Source organism: Oryzias latipes, chromosome 2, assembly GCF_002234675.1.
Source record: "Oryzias latipes chromosome 2, ASM223467v1".
NCBI classification, from domain to species: Eukaryota; Metazoa; Chordata; class Actinopteri; order Beloniformes; family Adrianichthyidae; genus Oryzias; species Oryzias latipes.
This window is the reverse complement of record NC_019860.2, coordinates 14,737,667-14,757,201: the sequence shown is the minus strand read 5'-3', so window position 1 is coordinate 14,757,201 and position 19,535 is coordinate 14,737,667. Positions and strand designations below refer to the sequence as shown.

The 19,535-nt window shown below is 39.0% G+C and overlaps 1 protein-coding gene across 3 annotated transcripts in view; it reads right to left on the bottom strand.

Annotated features, from left to right (window-relative positions):
* LOC101165379 (receptor tyrosine-protein kinase erbB-4) overlaps positions 1–19,535 on the bottom strand; it is a 357,518-nt gene that overhangs the window by 58,582 nt on the left and 279,401 nt on the right. For all 3 annotated transcript variants that reach the window (XM_023964982.1, XM_023964985.1, XM_023964991.1), the window contains exons 16-19: positions 17,314–17,358; positions 14,303–14,435; positions 2,646–2,768; positions 1,887–1,985 (exon numbers count right to left, since the gene is read on the bottom strand). In XM_023964982.1, coding sequence (XP_023820750.1) covers positions 1,887–1,985; positions 2,646–2,768; positions 14,303–14,435; positions 17,314–17,358 — 400 coding nt within the window. The remainder of the gene's footprint in view (positions 1–1,886; positions 1,986–2,645; positions 2,769–14,302; positions 14,436–17,313; positions 17,359–19,535) is intronic.

Sequence of the window (19,535 nt, the reverse complement as noted above, 5' to 3'; positions counted from 1 at the left end):
AGCTCACACTTGGAAGATGCTTGGTGCGAAATGTTGAAGTGGTGCAAATCTTGCTCCAGGCTTTTTCTTTCACAACTCTTATTATTCTGATATATGAAAGACTTGGTGTCGTATACTTCCTGTCTGGCACAAACCGCAATTTTTAGTTTCTCCTGCATGATCAATTTTCAGTTACTTTAAAAGAACGCGACCCATACGTTACTACTAAATCTGAGCCCCTGATTGGTCGAATTTCAACTGTTTTGACTTTAAACCCTTGTTTAATTGCCACGCATTTTGTACACGGAGCCTAAAAATGGTCTTGAAAACTTGCGTAGGGTCGTGTGAACCGAAGAGTTTTGAACGCAGAAACACGAAACGTGTATATTTGTGCATTTGCATAAACTTTTTATTTAAAGTGGTGGCTTGAATGCGCATTGCCGAGTGTTGCAGATTAAAAAGTGTGTGTTATCTAAGTGTCGCTACGCGACATCTCTGGTGTTAAAGGGTTAGGATTCTAGTAATTAAATTCACCAACCTGCATTCAGTATTATTTGTCTATATCAGGGGTGCTCATTACGTCGATTGAGGAATGAGGATAGATTGCAGGCCAACAAAGATAAATAACCCAAAAAATATAAAAATATTTCAAAAAAAATCCGTCAGCAAATCAAAATCCTCACCGAGAAGTACGGGACTTGATTGACATGCAGAACGGCCAATCGGACATCCTCTGATACATACGTCACTGCACATGCGTGTTTTAATACACTAAGCGCAAATTCTATCTGTCATCAGAAAGTCGCTATTTGCCCAACGGCACGTCAAGTCCCCAGCAAGAAGACCACTGGAGTGTTTATTGAGGCCCGATGGATCCGACCTCAATGAGGGAGCAGTGTTTTCCTGTGGCATGCGCTTCTGGAGCGGTGCCCACGGAGCTAGCAGCTCTTTAGACACGACATGCTACCTCCAGCGGGGCATGAAATACGATAGTCACTGCTTTCTGATTTTGTACTAAAATGCCTCAACTGCTAATACAAAAGTATCTCCTCACAAAAATTTGTGTGCTCTTACTGTGCAGTTTTTGTATTATCAGTACATAAACAATGTCATGTACTAATAGTTCATAATACTATTTTTATTAAACGGTATTTTAGTCTCAAAATGATAGATAGATAGATAGATAGATAGATAGATAGATAGATAGATAGATAGATAGATAGATAGATAGATAGATAGATAGATAGATAGATAGATAGATAGATAGATAGATAGATAGATAGATAGATAGATAGATAGATAGATAGATAGATAGATAGATAGATAGTCTCAAAAGTAGCTCACATGCCAAAAAAGTGTGAGGTCCCCTGGTCTATATGAACTATTAAACCGAAAACGTAGTTTTTGCCTTGATTTAGTCGGTTTTTAGATGAAGTACGTGCCGACTGACTCAGAGGACCTTGACAAATCCCTAAAAAAGGACGATCCCATTGTTCTGAATGTATCTGACAAATAAAATCGTAACCTTGAGGTCAAACATAAATGGCAGAGGAGGAAGAAGTAGACAAAATGACAGAGATAAAACAGTAAAAGTGTGAAACTTTTTACCTGACTCTTCTTTTTGTCTCCTTTCTCCCCTCTCCATTCCAATAAAGCCATATCTAATAAACTGCTGGTGTTTTTTTTATAGAGTTTTGTTCAATACAAACCTGGCTGTACAGCGCAGTTGGGTCCAATTTATTACAGGCACCGACTGAGGTGGTACTCTCATAAGAATTTACTGTCAAACGCGCAATCCCACCAAAGTGACAGCTCAGGCCACCTCTCTGACACCGCTAAGACTTTACAGCTCGTACGCACTGCAGTGAATACAAGTAGACACAAATTGTTGTGTTATAAATACTCACGTCCATGAACTCCACATTGGCTTTTGGGCCGGTGGCCTCGTTGAGGATTTTAATGGCAACGGGGATCTTCACTGTTTCACCTTCGGGGACCCAGATGCCCTGAAATACACAAGCAATCACCATAAACGCGGCGCTCTAAGTCCTCATAAACATGCTCAAACACACACAGCCAAGACTGATGCTTTTAATAGGTACTGGTTGAGTTTAATGATGGCTACTGTCCTGCTGCATTGAACTCTTTGCTCTGCATACCTCTGGTCCAAGCTCTGCTCTATTGTTGGAGTCAAAAAGAAAGGACTAATTTGCTTTCCCCTTGACCAAAATCATCAGATACCTTTGTTCCCCTTTAGTAATAAAACAGTCTGTAATTTGTGTTCTGCAGTTATAACTTCGGTGAGGATGAAAAAAAAATAGAATTTGCAATAAAATTAAACAACCACGTCAATATCAGGCCTGATAAGAAATTGGAGCTGTATTTATAGCTGTATTTGTTTGATGGGTTTCCTGCTGTTCTTTAGGGGGTGGCTGTATGAATAATTCAGCCGACAGCAGTGCATTTGAAGCGGAAACTGTCGTTTCCGTTCAAGGTTCTCGTCTCATGTCTGGCAGGAAATATTATTACAAAAGAGAAACGCTCAGGATTATTGCCTGAAGTGTCCCATTCTGGGTAACATTTGCTGCGATGAACTTTCTGCCGGATGCAGAAATGCGTCTCACAATGGGTAGATCCCACGTTCCAATGCTGCTTCACTCACTGACCTTGTAGACTGTTCCAAAAGCTCCCGAACCAAGAATCTTGACCCTCTTGAGCTCTGTCTCTTTGAGGATGCGCAGCTGAGCTTGGTTGGGGGCGGTTCCACTTGGGGTCAGGGGCTCCACCAGCTATGACAGACATTTGTACAGATATGTCAGAACTATTTAAAACTTTTTATTTAGACATATAGATGGGCACCAAATATCCTCCAGTCTTGTAAGCCTACCATGTTGGTGAATTTTAAAAACTGCTAATCTAAAATACATGAAAGAAAGTTTTACTTATTTCACAAAAAAGATTGGCAGCATGTGAATCAGGTACCTTAAAAGACAGGAACTATAAGATGTAAGATATAAGAACAAACCAGGTAGTTAAATACAATAAAAAAAATCAAAAAGAAAAATAAGTCCTCATTTGTATATATAGACAGGAATATGTGTGGAAATAATAAGAAAAACACAAGGACTTTTGGGTTATTTTCTGGTGCTCAAAATTTCAACTTAATAGAAGGCTATTAATGTGAAAAATGGCCAAGACTTTTTGTGAATATGCCACCAGGAAAAAAAAAAAAAAGACCTTTTTCCGAGGGACTTTGTGAGTGAATCAAAAATGAGTACGGAGCCTGAAACTATATAGGATGGCAAAAAAATCATGGTCAAAGGCATTTGCGTCTTTTTTGAGAAACTGTCCTTTATGATGCAAATTAATTTAAATTTAAAGAACTGGACTTGAGCCAAAACATTCGAAATGATGTCTCACAAATGAATAATGTTTCTTTGAATGGCATAAACAACCTAAAAGGCGGGACGGTCCCACCCTGATACATTTTCACAGAAACACAGAAGCATTTATGAGGAAATGAATATGGGATGTGAATGTGAGGCACTGGCACACTGCATTGTGCCTGCTGCTAAGCAAATCGCAGTCCTGTGTCAGCTGCTATCACAGTCGACAAAGAGTAGCGATTCACCAGCTGTGCATATAGAAAACAATTCCAATTCAGGCCTTTGACAGTCCTCCCCCGCTCCACATCTCTGCCAGTAACAGCTGATATTGCACAGCATCTCAGCAGCTGGCTTGGTCACCAGCTTCCCCGCTAGCGGCTCCACAAAGACGGCGCTTCTACATAAAAAAAAAAAAAAAAACAGAGCTGGCACCTGTAAACCGACCGAGCCGTGGTGCAAAAACACCCAGAACGCACAACAATATGTACCAGCTAATCATGTGGCACATGCGAAACCATGAGTCACATGTTCACACGCATGCAAAAACACGTCAATGTTTGAAATCAATACATGTCTTAATGAGCAATTGGCCCATAGGCTCCCTGGCTCGCTGCGGTTTATCAGCAGCATAATCACCCAACTCGACCATCAAACAATATAATAGCACCATATATTAGCCGGTCGGCCACATTCAGTGTGATATAAAACCATCAGCACAATGGGACTGGCAATAGCAGTGCCAGGCCAACTTCACAGAATGGATGACAGTGCCTCCAGGTCAGCATGGACATCAGGTCTAATGGCTACCGTTATAGGGGACTCTAAAGGTGCTGAATGAACCTGCTGAAACGCCGGTGCTGGAAGTGGGCCAGCCACAGAAAGAGAGATGGTATATTTAACTGGAAAAAGATTTTATTGAGGTGCAGAGGTGTTAAATGTTCAAATATATTCTTTGAAAATTTATAACTGTTCTTCTATCTGTTTGTGTCAACATAAAAAGCAGAAAATGTGTGTTAATAGAAGGTTATTCCCGTTGGAAACCAGACACCAGCGGTTAATTGTAGAACTTCAACATTTGGGATTTTCAGGCTGGCGTTCAATTCAGGAGCAGAAAGTGGAGGCTTGGTTTAAACCAAACTGGCCAAGGTTAAGAAGAGGGATTTGAGGCAAAGTGAGAACAATGAGGATGAAACATGGCTGGATCTTCCAGCATGACAATGATCCCAAACACACCAGCGAAAGAGTGGTTACAAACATTTCATGGTTCTGGAGTTGTCTTACTGGTTTCTGGACCTCAATCCAATAAACAATCTAAGGTAGAGGTTAAAAGTCTGTGTTGGCAAACAACCAATCCAAAAGAGCACAGCTGTTGAGAAGATCTGCATGGAAGAAGGGACCAAAAATAGCAACTAAAGTCTGTTCAAACTACTGAGGACCTACCGGAAACAGCTGACTTCTGTTGTTGTCATCAACCACATCAAAAAGTATTGAAGCAAACCTTTATTATTGACCAAATACTTGTTGCACCACCATACATTGTGATTTTCCTGTGAACTTCCTGTTTCTCACAGTTTAAGTGTCTCTTTGATTAACATAACAGACTTGCATCTTTATGTAGGAAACTGGCAGAATAGGTGACTCTGAGAGGAACCTGGCTGCAGACAAGATGGTGCCTGAGATCATTGGCTCATTGAAATTGCACAACTTACCCTAACCCGAGTCCTAACCCTGACCATAACCCAAAAGTGTTCAGAATCGTAGAAAAACTTTTACTGAAGCTTCAGCTTTTTAGCAATAAGGGGGGACGTCCGGTTCTGGACATTGATGTGTGGAGCCACTATGCAGGTGCATTGGGGCGACCAAAAGAAACCAGATAGATAACAAGTACATCTATCATAGGTTACATCTAGCCTCGCCATGCACCTGTACGGGGGGATTGATCCGTTCAAGTGCTGCAGGTTTTTTGGAATATTCATGCCTGTGGAGATTCCTGGCGGCATCTTAAGGGTAGCACAGTTGTGTCTTGCAGCTCCCTTGAGGCTCGTGGACCCTCCTCAACAGATTTCATGAAAATAGAATGTACAATTGTTGTGCATAGTCAAGCATTTGTACAGATAATGCAACTTGCACATATACCTATGATGCACGGGTGATCCTGTCGTACAATCCCCCTTATGTCACACTCTAGTTGTTAGCAAGGTGGGTGCAATAGCTTTTTACTGACTGAGGGCAAATACTGCAGTCACATGGTGTGCAGGTGATACGTAAATGACCGCATGACGCCAACAGAAACTACACTCTGTCTCATTTGCTAGAATCTAACAATCAAGCTGTACAAAGGGATCACACACAGTTATCACTAGAACCGCACTAGCAGGTCTCTTGCACAGAGCGCAAGGTTTAGGTGGACTGGACAAAAGAAAAAGAAAAATCCTTATGGCGTCTCTGCAACTCCGCTACTTCACCCCTTAGACCTGTTGCCAACGACATGCCCGTAGAAAATGCCACCTTCGTGCCCCGCACAGTTTGCCCAAGTTTTGCCTGCAGACAGGCAGTTGTGACTAAGCCCTTAACTTTAATATCTGGACTATTAAAGATAGCAATGGTGTTTTCTACCTTACCAAGATCCAGTTTAACTCATCTAAAAAGAACAAGATAAAAATGTCTTTTTTTCCAAACCATTTAATCCATTTATTGAGTGTTTAATGTTTGAAACCTGAAATGTGCATCCTCTAAAATGCTGCAGTCACTATTGATTACCAAATATCATTCTGGTACAAAAACTGCACCGGTGTGCTTGTGCATAAATCACATGAATAACTGGAAATAGCTGCTGCAGGTGGAGAAACAAAGATACTCTGAAAGACAGACCGGGGGAGCTGGTGATGGAGTGGTAATAAGAGCAGATGGTGACAAGCTGTAGCTGTTATTGTTTGATTAGGACAAGGCTGGACCGGACTGAGCGGAGAGGCAGAAGAGAGCTCTATTAAACACAATGCAGACTTGCGGCGGCTAAAACTCACTTGAGCGAGCTCCCTCACCACGCCAATTTATTTACCAGCTAATAATCCAGCGTGTCTTCGCCAAATGAGCTTCGCTGGTGGCGCAGCGGACGGGGATGCGGACGCTTCATTTGACAAATAAGGAGTACGCCTGAGCCTCCAGCTAGAATACATTCCCAGAATTACTTGTGCCCAGAATGAGTAAACAGTGTCTCTAAACACAAAGATGCTCAGCAGACCTTAGGGTGTGCCCTTTAATGCTAGCTTTATTAACGCAGAATGCAAACTTTTGCTCCCCTTGCTTATATTTCATTAACATTTACATAACATTAAGAGGTACGATAGAGGACGTTCTACAAGTTTAGCTGGTAAAATAACCCTTGTGATATGTTAGAAAGGCATCAACACTTCTGTGTTAAACTCAATTCTAAGGATAAAATGTATAGTATAGTTAATGTATAAGAAGTATGTATTAAAAGTATAAAACATATATCATACTACACGTTTAGTATACAAAGTACAAATTGTAAAAGAAACGTATTGTATAAAATGTATAGTATAGTAAATGTGTAGTTTTATGAAACTATGAAACATATATTATAGCAAACATTTAGTAGAAAAAGTATAAAGTAAACTAATTTATAAAGTGTGTGGTATAGGTAAATGTATAGTTTAAAAGTATAAAACATATAGTAAGTGTATATAAAAAGTGTAGTGTAAAGTAAATGTATTGTATAAAATGTATAAAACGTATAATATACTAAATCTGTGGTCTATAAAGTATAAAAGTATAGTATAAATGTATGAAACCTATATCATAGTAAAGGTATGGCTTAAAAAGTATAGTATAAAAAGTGTAAAACATATATTATAGTAAACGTACAGTATAAAAAGTATAAAGTTAAAGCAAACATTGTATAAAAACATATAGTATAGTAAATATATAGTATACAAAGTTTAAAATATATATTATAGTAAACGTATAGTAAAAAAGTAATAAAACATTTGACAGATTATACTTCTTTGTTTTTGTGTTTGTTAAATTTCACAAATTGTATTCCTATACCAAAAACACATGGTGCAGCGGAAGGGCAGTTGACCCATGATCATAATATTGCAGGTTCGATTCCCGCCTTGCCATGACTCAATGCCATGACTCAATGTGTCCTTGGGGAAGACACTGAACCCCACCTTGCTTCTGGTGGGAGGTTGGCGCCAGTGTTCGGCAGCGGAGCTGCCACCAGTGTGTGAATGTGTGTGTGATTGGAAGAAGGTCTGTGACTGTAAAGCGCTTTGTCCTTATAGGTAGAAAAGCGCTAAATAAGTATACGCCATTTACATTATAATCTAGTTAATGTACATTTTAAGGCACATTAAAATATTTCAAAGGCATAGATATTTTTTTGGACACTTTTTTTCTTTCTTGGAAAAAGCTCAAAAAATTTGACAAAGCTGAAAATGTGTGCATCTATAATTGTTCTGAACTGAATTAGAGTTATATCATGAAAAAGGAGTATTTGTGTGATACTAAAATGTCATCATAACAAAGACATATTTCTGGAAGCACCACGACGTTTAGGTCAAAATGACCCATAGAAATTTGAATTAGGTGAGTGCAAACTGAGACAGTTTTATCTTTTCTCAAAGCAATTAACATTCAAATTACGCGTGAAATCAACAGGTTTTTTTTTGCCAATGAAAACAAAAATCCACGCAACATATACTCTTTCTATTATCAAAATAGGTCCAAATTGACCAGGACATAGTAGGGGGATAAAAGGGATTATTTGGAGGCCAACCATGTTCATAAAACACTGGTTTAGACATCCTTTTTTTAAAAAAACACACATTTTTTCCCTGAATTTGCATTCTAAGCCTGTCCTAAAAGCTGCACATGTCTGCTTGGGGAATCACAATGTCACAGCGAGACCTCATTAAGCCAATTTGTACAAATGAGCAAAAGAGCATCAGCATGCAAGATGCACTTATGAGCGAGCTTGTCACATCAGTAATGAGCTAACTTCTCCTGTGCTGCACGCATTAAACATGATCCTTTAATCTTTGATTACTTAGCACTGCTTAAATGGCCCTGAAAGAATTAAAAAAAAAAAAAAAAACTAGAGTGAAAACTAACCAGCAGTCATGACAAAACATAAAAAATCTTTGGTAACACCGAGCATTTAACCCTGTCTGCCATTTCTTATTAGCTGCTGCTCACGAGTTAAATGAAAACCACACAAGCAGTCAAAGTCGTGGTTTCTTCCAGGCAGTTTTTCCACCCTTCAGCTGTCCAGTTTTGCCCGTTACGGCCCCCAGATTTCTGTTTTTGGATGACAGCGTTGGTCTCTCCCTTCTGTTTCGTTCTCCATCTGCCTCGAGCTTGTGCATCCTGAGATGCTGCCATGCTACACAGACTGTTTATGCCGGTGTGGGTACCGGATGTTCTCGGGTTGCCGGATGTTCTCGGGGTCCTTCAGGGTCCTTCCAATGAGTTATATCACTAAAGGAGACATCACGTGGTTCCTCATTGGAGGAGAGCACCGCCATCTTGGTGAGGACAAGTTTTGAAGACCAAACCACTTTTTATAACATTTAATAAAGAGCTCTGTTTTTACTTTCAATCACTTCATTATATGAAAAAGAAGAATGGCTTGAAATTGCTTAGTTTTGTTCAGAAATACAAACTTCACGAGTACCCCTAACTTAACTAGTATTAGACTATTTAGATTTTTTCTATGTTCCTTTATTTTATTTTACTTATGTTTTTATTTATTTGTGTGTTATGTTCATTGTTTCTTTTTTCCCCTCTATTCTTTATTTTCTATGTTAATATATTATGTTTGGCAATGGTGACTGATCTTCGAAGCAATATTCATTACATTGTTATTGTTCGTTGTTAACGTTAATGTCATTGTTAATGTATGATACCGCAATTGTCAATAAAGTTTTAAAAAAAACTTAGCGACGTTAACTCATTGGTCGTGGCAACTTACAGCCAATCAAATAGTGTGACGTCATCATTGGTCGAAGGACCCCGAAGGACCCCGAGAACATCCGGCAACCCGAGAACATCCGGTACCCACACCGTTCTAGCCTTTCGGTCAACTTCGACCAGTCTGCTGGTTTCCCTTGACCTTGTTTTCACTTCTCTTCTTACTTACCCATACATTTTAAAGTTTTCGTCTTGGTTATATAAAGGCATTTCACATGTGTCAATGTTGGAATTTTTTCTATGTGAACGAAGCTTTTTCTGAGTAATCCATCGGCTGCACTCCAGTACAACTTTTTCAAATCTAGTTTCTTGTCATATTAGAATTATTCCGATTTTGACACCATGAAAGAAAGCTGTCAATCTTCATTGATGTTGGATACCTCTCATTTTAGGTGTGAAATTGAAAAAAATGCAAATAAAAAAAAATGCCTGTTGACCACTATGGATCACTATAACATAGTCCTTTTTATAACCAATCTGAAAGAATTGTCCAAATAACAGGAACAAATCTTTTTTTTCATTTTTTTTATGGCAGACACAAAAAGAAATAAAGGGCTAAAATAGTTAAGCTTTGACCTTAACAGAAGTTAAGATATCACACTGCTGAAAATCTGTTGTTAAGCACAGCAGCGGTAGTGTGATTATTTGGGGTTGTTTTGGAGCGTTAAAGAGTATTGTATTTTTTAATCGAGTGTAATTAATTTATACTACAATTCAGTTCAATTTTAAAGCTCGATTTTTGGGTTACGGTTTTAACATACGGTTCGGTTCTAAACTATCACTATATCTTGGCCATTTTTACATAATTCTTAAAGAATAGACCAAATAACAGTAACAAGTCTTTAAAATGGCTAATATAGTCTAATCTTTGACCTCAACAAAAGCGATGGCATCACATTGTTGCCAATGCCAAAATCGTTGCTTTTAATAAACATTTTGTCTTAATAAAACTAGCTAAAGCAGACAGTTTTCTATATTTTTTTAAACTTTTTATATTTTTTCCGCCTGTTTTTCCAGCTAATTAAAATTTTTGACATTTGGCTTTGTTGAAATATTTTTGTTACGAACATAGTTTGATGGCTAGAAAATGGATATTGGCCTCTTGCTTGAATTTGAACCCTATAAACGAAAATTCAAATGTAAATTGATTAAATTATATGTGATTATTTATTATGGATATTGTCCCTATGCTAAATTTTACCTAGTTTAGAGAAAGTGGCCCTTTTAGGCGAACAATTATGTGGTGCCCTCTGTTGTATTAAATTTTTTTTTATCCTAAGATAAAATGTCCATCAAAGAACTTCTTCATTAGCAACTTTTAGACAGCATCAATGTCAAAATTCCAAAGGGATGCAAAAAGAGATGATAGAAACTGTGGGCAGGCTTACTCTGCCCCAACAGTCCCATCCACAACTGAGAATTTTTGATGAACTACTGTCACTCTGCAGAAACTGAGTCAGAGAAGCCAACACAAGTTTTTTTTTTTTTTTTTTTTTCTATTTTGGCTCAAAACAATATAAAAAGACCACTAGGAAAGCTTTTACCATAGATCAAAAGATGATGGGAGTGGGACTCTAAATTAAAATAGGCGTGGACATTTATTTAAACATTTATATTATTTGCTCAGCTTGGGGAGTTCAAATGTTGGGGGGCCCCAGACATCTGCCCACCTTTTGCCTGATGGTAAGTCAGCCCCTGTTCATGACAGAGCTTTGTCCCAGTTTTTTAGTTTTTGGGCCCCAATGTAAAGAAAAGGAGCTGTCCAGCTTCCCTAACTGCTGAAATCTTACTTGCAAGGAAGCAGAGGAAGCATGTAGGCTGCAAAGGAGCTGTCCCAACCCTGCACAAGCAGCTGAAGAAAGAAGTACTGGTAAAGTAAAATTCAAAGTAGTTTTAGTGCTTTGTTGGACTTGGGTCAAGGTTTCGGGCGTGCCACAGCAAGACAACTCTGATTTCAGGGGATTTCTTTACAGGCACTCCAGCTGAAGACAGCTGTTTTAATATTTTTCCTCAAGGGAAGGACGGAAGAAAAAGAAAAAAAGAAAAACAAAGGATAAAAAAAAAAAAGCATCAGCACTGTGTTTTGCAAGTCAACACAGCACAACAGCCTTCACACGCGGCCTTGATATGGAAATAGCTCCGATTTGACAGCACAGCACTGGAGGCCTCCCTTATCCCCATCTAACACCAGAGGTGAGCTCTCTGTTTAAAAAGCAGATAAAGGAGAGAAAAAGAGGGAGTCCCTGAGCCATGGCTGTCCCCAAATCCCTCATCCAGACAAGCTTGATCTCCATTCGTAGACACATGCGGCTCTATTATGCTCGTGAATAGAGGATCCGCATTTGCCAAAGCTTGTTGCGTAGTTTCATCTAGAAGGAATGATGGGGAATGCAAGGAGAGAACACTGGATGCAACGAGGAAAAATCCTTGAGAACGCTATGAAAGCAGCATTATCTGTGACATTTAGAAAATGGGTAAAAACATCAGCAATTTTGACCCCCCCCCCGAAAAAAAAAAATATCACATAAATACATACAAGAGTGGAGTGACGGTCACACCACCCTTGGCAACACACATTCAATTTCCAATGACACTTCCAATGAAAAGTCAATGTGGGCACACGTAAAGGCACGTTTCAGGCTTCTGCATTCCAAAACCTTGCGTTCAGATGTAGCTACGCAAGTTTACAAAACGCGCGGCCATTGAACAAGTTACACAGTTTGACCAATTAGGGACTCAGATTTGGTCAGATTAAGCCAAACTTTGGTTATTACATGCGCTATTCTCATCCATGATCAATGTTCAAACAGTAGGCACTTCTGTGAATTAAAAGGGATGCCATCCATGCATCGCTACCAAATCTGAGTCCCTGATTGGTCAAAGTTCGACATGGTTCAACTTTAAACACTCCTTTCGATGTTAGATCAGTAGCTGGTCATTTTGTACGTAGAGTCTGAAAACATTGTTAGAAACTTGTTTCAATGAAACTCGAATTTGGATTGTGAAAGCCCAAAACGCGCATTCACATAGACTTTTCATTGAAAGTAGCTGCTTGAGCGAGGGATGTTTAAACCTAGCTCCACTCATGTTAAAAAATAAAGAAGGTTTTGTACTAAATAGCAGGTATGTGTGTGAATTTATTGAATGGGCATCAAATGTTCGGTGTGTCTGTGGCTTAGCAAGTACAGCAGCTTTGTGTAGTTTATGTGATGATTGAAAATTACACAAGAGTAATTCTGCAATTAAGCATTTAAGTTCTGATTTTACCTTAATTACTTCTATACACCATAATGCCAGAGTCTTTCCTTCGCTTAAACCCAACACAGATGAAGATACAAAAGGAGCAAAGAAAAAAAGGATCCCACCCAACGGGACGGATCCTTCTTTGCCGTGACAGTACATTAGCAAATCCACTTCCCCCCCCCAGGTCAAGCTGCTGTCAGAATGGGGAACGACTGATTAAGATGGATGTGTGTGGCCAAGACGAGGCAGAAACTGCCCGTGGTCGCCCTCCCCTTGTCTTGGACCTGACAGCTGTCTATTACACTTCAGGCTCTACCTGTAAATTACAGTAATAGGGGATGACAAGCGGCCTGGCCTACTCCGAGGCAAGGCCGCTCACTTGCATTGATGATATAACCATTGCAAACAACAAACAAGGTGAACGGCGTCTTTGGGAACTAGTTAAGGTTGTGGGATTTTCCGTGGCTCTACGCTTCTGGTGTATACGACACGCCAACAGAATCCAAAACTGAACAAAGGCCCGACCATGTGCACGCTGCACCAACCTGCACCCCGATCTTTGACTCTCTCCCCTGAATATAAAGTCTGATCTGCTGTCTAATGCTTCCAAGAAATGAGCCGTCTTCAAGGCCAGATCGATGGGCGATGGCGGCCATGCATAATTTGAAAAACCTCCTACGCACCTCGTGGTCTGGCTAAGTACCCGGCCAAGGTTTATCCCTTCAAGGTTTGCTCACTACTCCGGTTCAGCTCGTCAGAAAGAAAGGGCAATGAGGCTTTGGGATAAATTGTCTCAAAACAAGTGGAAGGTTCGGCATGAAAATGTGATGGAACTTTTTCAAAGAGAGAAAAGTGACTTTTCGTTGAACTCATTATGCTGATCTTTGTATGGAATTCTACAATCCAGCAGTCCCTCACTATATCACGGTTCACGTGTCGCGGTCTCGCTGACTTTTTTCAGTGCAATTCTGCATGCTTTGTTTTGTTTTCTTTTCCTTTTTTTTTACAGCACACCGTTTTCTGCATCCTGATCGGCTGTAGACCATTGTCAGCCATTGCTAAATTTACATAAATCTTCAAACGCAAACAGATCTCTCTTTTCATTCTAAAAATAATAGACATATCTTTCTATGAAGGTTTGAATAAATGGTTTAAATGGTTCATAAAGTGTGCAATGAAGCCTTAAAGCATTTATAATTAGAAATAATTTAGAATTCACCTGTTGCTGGTTGACAGGAAAAGTGGCTTTCGGTATCAAGTTTGCACTGATACGCAACACATTCCTAACGTAAAGAATTGCATAATGGCACAATGCCACCTTTGTCTACGACAGAGATAGGTGATTTATGTTGACTCCGTAAGCACTTCACTGCTGTAAAGTGTTGCATATAGAGTTACGTTAATTGCGTCAACGGTTGAAGAAATACAGTTGTTAAAAGGATATCAACACTGGACCTAAAGCTACAATGTTAAAGAGTTAAAGGACTACTGGGTTGCGATTTCTTTTGGTCATGCCAAATTAGCAAAAATAAATGGTCAAAACAAGCTTTTCTCATGATGATGTCATTAAAAAAAGGAAAGCCTTGCAAACAAAAGATTTTAGTTTAAAGTCCTTTCGTCTGGTTTTACGAAATGTATTGAACACTTTAAAACGTATTGAAAGTAAAGGTAAAAACAAAACAAACCCTAAGTCGTCTTACCTCTGTTTCCAGGAAGCGTCGCAATGCCCTCTTCTTCTTGATGCTTTTGCGGCGTGCATAAATCGCCACAGTGAGTGCCACAATAACAATGATAAACAATCCTCCAATGATTCCTGCTGCAATAAGAGGAGTCCTACGAACATAAAGAGAAACAATTAAATACATTTCTCTTTAAGTTATAAATAGGACATGGATTATCTTGAAATCAAAACACAACTTAAAAAAAAAGAAATGATGGAAAATTCTATGAATGGTTAGGTTTAGTTTGATCCTAGTTGAGCCATGTGGGGGGGAAAAAAGTCTCAAAATACCAAACAAGGAACATCCTGCCTTGTAACTTTTGGTTAGATAGGAAGGGCAGGAGAGTTCTACTCTTATACCTACTACAATACAGCTTCCACAGAGTCGAAAGCTAAAAGTATAAGAAACAGAACTGCTCTGAAACAGAACACCAATGGGGGATCTTCCTCTGTGCGTGTTCTCCCCGTGCTTGGATTGGTTTTCTCCCGGGACTCCAGCTTCCTCCCATCGTCCAAAAACATTCTTCATAAGATAACAGATTACTCTAAAATGTCCCTGGGTGTGAATGTGAGCGTGCATGGGTGTGTGCTTGTGGCCCTGCAACAGACTGGCGACCTGTCCAGGATGCCCACACGCGGCCGGGATAGGCTCCAGCAGCCCCGTGACCCCGAAAGGGACAAAATCAGGTTTAGAAGATGAATGTGAATATTTAGCTCTTCCCACTGTTCTTTCCCAGCGCTAAGTTTTCATCCATCCATCAATTTCCTTAACCCGCTTTATCCCTTTCAGGGCTGCCAAAGCCTACCCTGGATATTATTGGGCAAAGGTGTTCTGGACAGAAAATCACAGGGTCAGGATCACACACCTTAAGTTCACATTCACACCTAGGGACAATTTAAGGGTAATCAATCAACAGATGAAGCATGTTTTTGAAAGCCGTAGCGCCCAGAAAAAACCCACGCTTGCATGTGGAGAATACGCAAGACGATCCCAGCCGGGATTTGAACTATGGCCTTATTGCTGAGGTAAAAGGGTCAACCACTGCACCACCGTACAACCCCACTAACATTTCAAAGACTATTTGAAATTTTGAGAGTCTAATTACTTTATCGCGATTGTATCCATTTTTTATCAAAAAGAGAATAAAGGTCCTTTTTATCTTCCAAGCTTGTCCTACACGGTAATACCACTTGTTCCGCACTCAACTACACTCTCATTCTGGCAGTTTTGGCCATGACTCTCAAATATATGTGACTTGAGTTCTGTTAAAAGTAAAATAATTCCCCCAAAAATGAGCAATCAAAAGTCCCTGCCCTTCAAATATTGCTTTTTTTGTCGTCAGAGGGGAAAATTCTGCTGAACAGAAGCTTAAAGGTCGGATGTTAAAAGCTCTTTCTCTGCTCTAATGACAGCACTAATGCATCTGCCATTTCCATACCTCTTGCACTTGCTGATACTGTTACATCGACGCTTTATTAGGCTTCTTTCATTACTCTTTGTCCTCATCCTTTACACTTGTTTCCACCTATCTATACTCCATTTTCAACCTCTCTCCGGAGCCCAAATCTCCTCTGCTCCTCTTTAAAGCACAACAATATGGCGGAAAATGACATATGTTTGGACCTCTGTGCTTGAAAAGTCGATCAATTAAAGGAGGCCATTAGCTGTTAATAGAAAACTTGTGGATGGTGGTGGCACAGTTGAGCAAGATAAAAAAAAATCTAAAAGTATTATTATGAACCACTTTATGTTTTACAGTTTACCACTTAAACCTTTTGTAGCAACAAAAAAAATAAGAAATGAAATGAAAAAAGATGAAATTCTAGATTTAGCTCTTGTCGGTTTAAAAAACAGTGAAGCAATCTGCTCCAAAAGTAGTCCAGGATTTAAGGAATGATCCAAGATAAGTTATGATAACGATAAATTCCCTATTTTAAGCACAATATTAAGCTTACCATTTATTACCATTATTTTATCCATGGATTTCTGAGACCCCTATCTCATTAACATGATCCTTAAACACTCATTGCAAATAACTTTGTCCATGTTTCGTGCCCTGTGGTGCATTATCTTTCCACTAGGGGCAGTAAAATGGCTTTGACTGCTCATTTCAAAATGGCTGCTTCCATGAAATTTCAAAAACATTTTGGGCGGGATTTTTTTTTTGCAAATTTTAAAACTTTATGGAGAAAATAGTCCATCTATTTTTAAACGACAATGTGCTTTATTAAATGGATGTAAAATGTATTGATAATAAATTTGTTATATTACAGTTACACCATTTTAAAAATGTATCAAATCGGAGACAGTGGGTAAATAGTGTTTTTGCATCGTGGCTATCATTGTTGTGAGCAAAAACGTATGAAATCACCCGATGTATACTACCCGAAACAATTTACATCTTATTAAAAATGGTATTGCATTTTTCCGTGAATATCATGCAAGGGTTTAATAAACATCTCAATTTCAAAAAGTTAGATTTTCTGTCAGTTCTTTGATGTAGTGGGCTTTACAAGGTTTGGGGGCAAACAGAAGCCAATACATGTTATGACCATTTCAATGTAATGCCTGTGATATTGATATTAAACTTTTTGTGAGAGAGGATAGCACTTTATACTTTGAAATTGTGTATCATCTCTAAACAAGGGAAGACAAAAAAATCTTTTTTTAAAATGGTGGAGACCATAAAAACTAAAGACTCCAAATTTAGCTAACCCATCCAAACCCCCAAATCCCCCAAAAAACAGACAAACAAACAAAAACTTTAGCAAAGCTTGGTTAATTTCGGAGGCAGTAAAGGTGACCATAGGTTGTAACAGGTGAACCTAAAATGTGGTTGACTACGTCATTCCCTTGTCCAACAGTAATTTATAACCAGCAACCGTGTTTTATACAAGAAACATCAATCTTAACAAGTAGCGCTCAAATCTATGGTAGCCCCCCCCCCCCCCCCCCAGCTCTACATAACAAATGTATCTGGAGATCCTTACCTGTCCATCATCCCAACACAATCCTGAATTCTTGGCCCGATGCACCTGGAGGGCATGAAAAGCAGAAAATAAAATAATAAATCAGGGACAGGTTTTGAGAACGTCTGGTGTTGTCTTCTTTCCACGTCAATCAGCTGTCTGTGGTCAGAGACATGCGGTGGAGCGAACACAGTCAACCACATGTCAGCGTCACACAAGGAGGGGTGTGTTCGCTGCAGGGCATTTCTTCTGGTTTTTTGGAATGTTAAAGAATTGGTTGATTTAGAAACACTCTGCATTGGGTGTTAGAGTTTTCTTACACTAAGAGGCATTTCGGACAAACAGAAATCCCATGTTTACCCACCATGTGAAAACCTATTAAAAACATAAATTGTAAAAAGAACAGTCAGCTGTTGAGAACAGTTTTGCGTGGAAATCGATAAGATTTCTTTGTTTAACTTTTCTGAAAAGCAAGAGTGACGTATCAGGTGTGATGTGTGCCCCCATATTCTGTTTCCCAATTTGTCTCAAACTACTGTAGGAAACACTTGAGGTTGCAGTTTCGCAAAAAACCCACCAGGGGCTGTTTAAGAAGGGAGCAATTTCCCACTGATACCAAAGTCCTTTTTTAAACATGTTCTTGGAAATCATTTTCTTTTCACCGAATGTTTTTCATCTGTAGTGCAAGATATTCAAGGTATAAACTGGCCGAAAAGATGCCTCAATAAAAGTAAGCGATTCATGCCGGCCCCCACATTGACCGTCCAAAACTGTTAATCGCCAGATTCCTCCAAGCTCACAGGTATGGACTTTGAACAAGCTCCATTCTTATTCATTAGAGTGGTTACCATAGAAATGATGACTTAAACCAATCAGTCTTTACCGACGTCTGGTTCCAATATGGTATTCTCCATCTAGGGAAAAAAAATGGCTACTGAATTAAATCCATTTAGTTGGGGCCGAAAGTCAGCCATTGTCTATGGGTGACATCACGTTCGCTCAGTTCAGTTCTCCTATACAATCAAAGGTTGAATCAAAAATGTACTTGATGGTAACTGAATTTTGTCCCTTTTTATCCTCTTTTCAAATGAAATAATAGATAAATATGAAAGCAAGATGGACAGTAGTGTGTTAATTTCCTTTTCATTACAGATCTTCAAAGGTCTCAATCGATTCCTGGAATTATGTTGTTTCATATATAAACCTGTGATTTCAGATGTTAAAGAATTTGATGGGATTTTTTTCAAATTTGCGAGCAATATGCTTTCAGTTGGATTTGAGTCTCATAATAAATGAAATGCTTGATTTTTAAGAAATAAAATTGAATCGATTTTAAAATGTTTTCGTTGAGTTGTGTCATAGAAGTAAATAGATTTCCAATATATCTTATTTAATTATGAATCCACTAGTCTATCCACTGATCACAGTGTGTTTAAAGTCAGAGATAAAAATGTATTTATATTTACATTTAAAGAACAACTGTTCTTAGTCAACCTTGCTCTGTTACAATTCATGCAACAACTGAATACATCTTGCCAGTTCTAAAGAACTAAAAAAAAAAAAAAAGAAAAAGTAAATATCAGGACTAATCCTGGGCAAATGCTTTAATAACTACATGAGTTTGTACTCTTTTGTCCATTTTAAGAAAAATAAAAAGTCCAGTTCCAGCCTGTAGAAGTGATTTCCTCATCAAAATACTGACTTGTAGACAACGGTTCTTGCCGGAGATGGGGACTTGGACTTGATACTTCACCCTTAAGTCTCACAAGTCTCTTATTCATTTTAAATGTATGCTTTTAAGACCTAAGACTCGACTTTACATTACAGTTGAAAACCTCACTTGGATTTATCACTAAAGACTTGAGACTTGGGCGTAGTGGTTAGTGCTCCCACCTCACAGCGAGAAGTCCCTGGTTCATTTGCCTGTTGGGACTTTTTTGTGTGGAGTATGCATATTCTTTTCGTAAATGGGTTATCTTCGGGGACTCGAGTTTCCTCACATAGCCACAAAAAAACAGGCTTCATAGGTTGATTGGTTACTTTAAATTGTCCCAAGGTGTGTGATTGTGTGTACCCCACTTTCGCCCAACGATAGCTGGGTGGCCCAATCATTCCAGTGACCCCTAAAATAATTCAGTTGGTCTGAAGATAGATGGCCTGGACATTTGACTTGAAATCAAATCAAAAGACTTTTGACTTGACTTAAAGTTATCACCAAAGACTCGAGACCTGACAAAATGTTA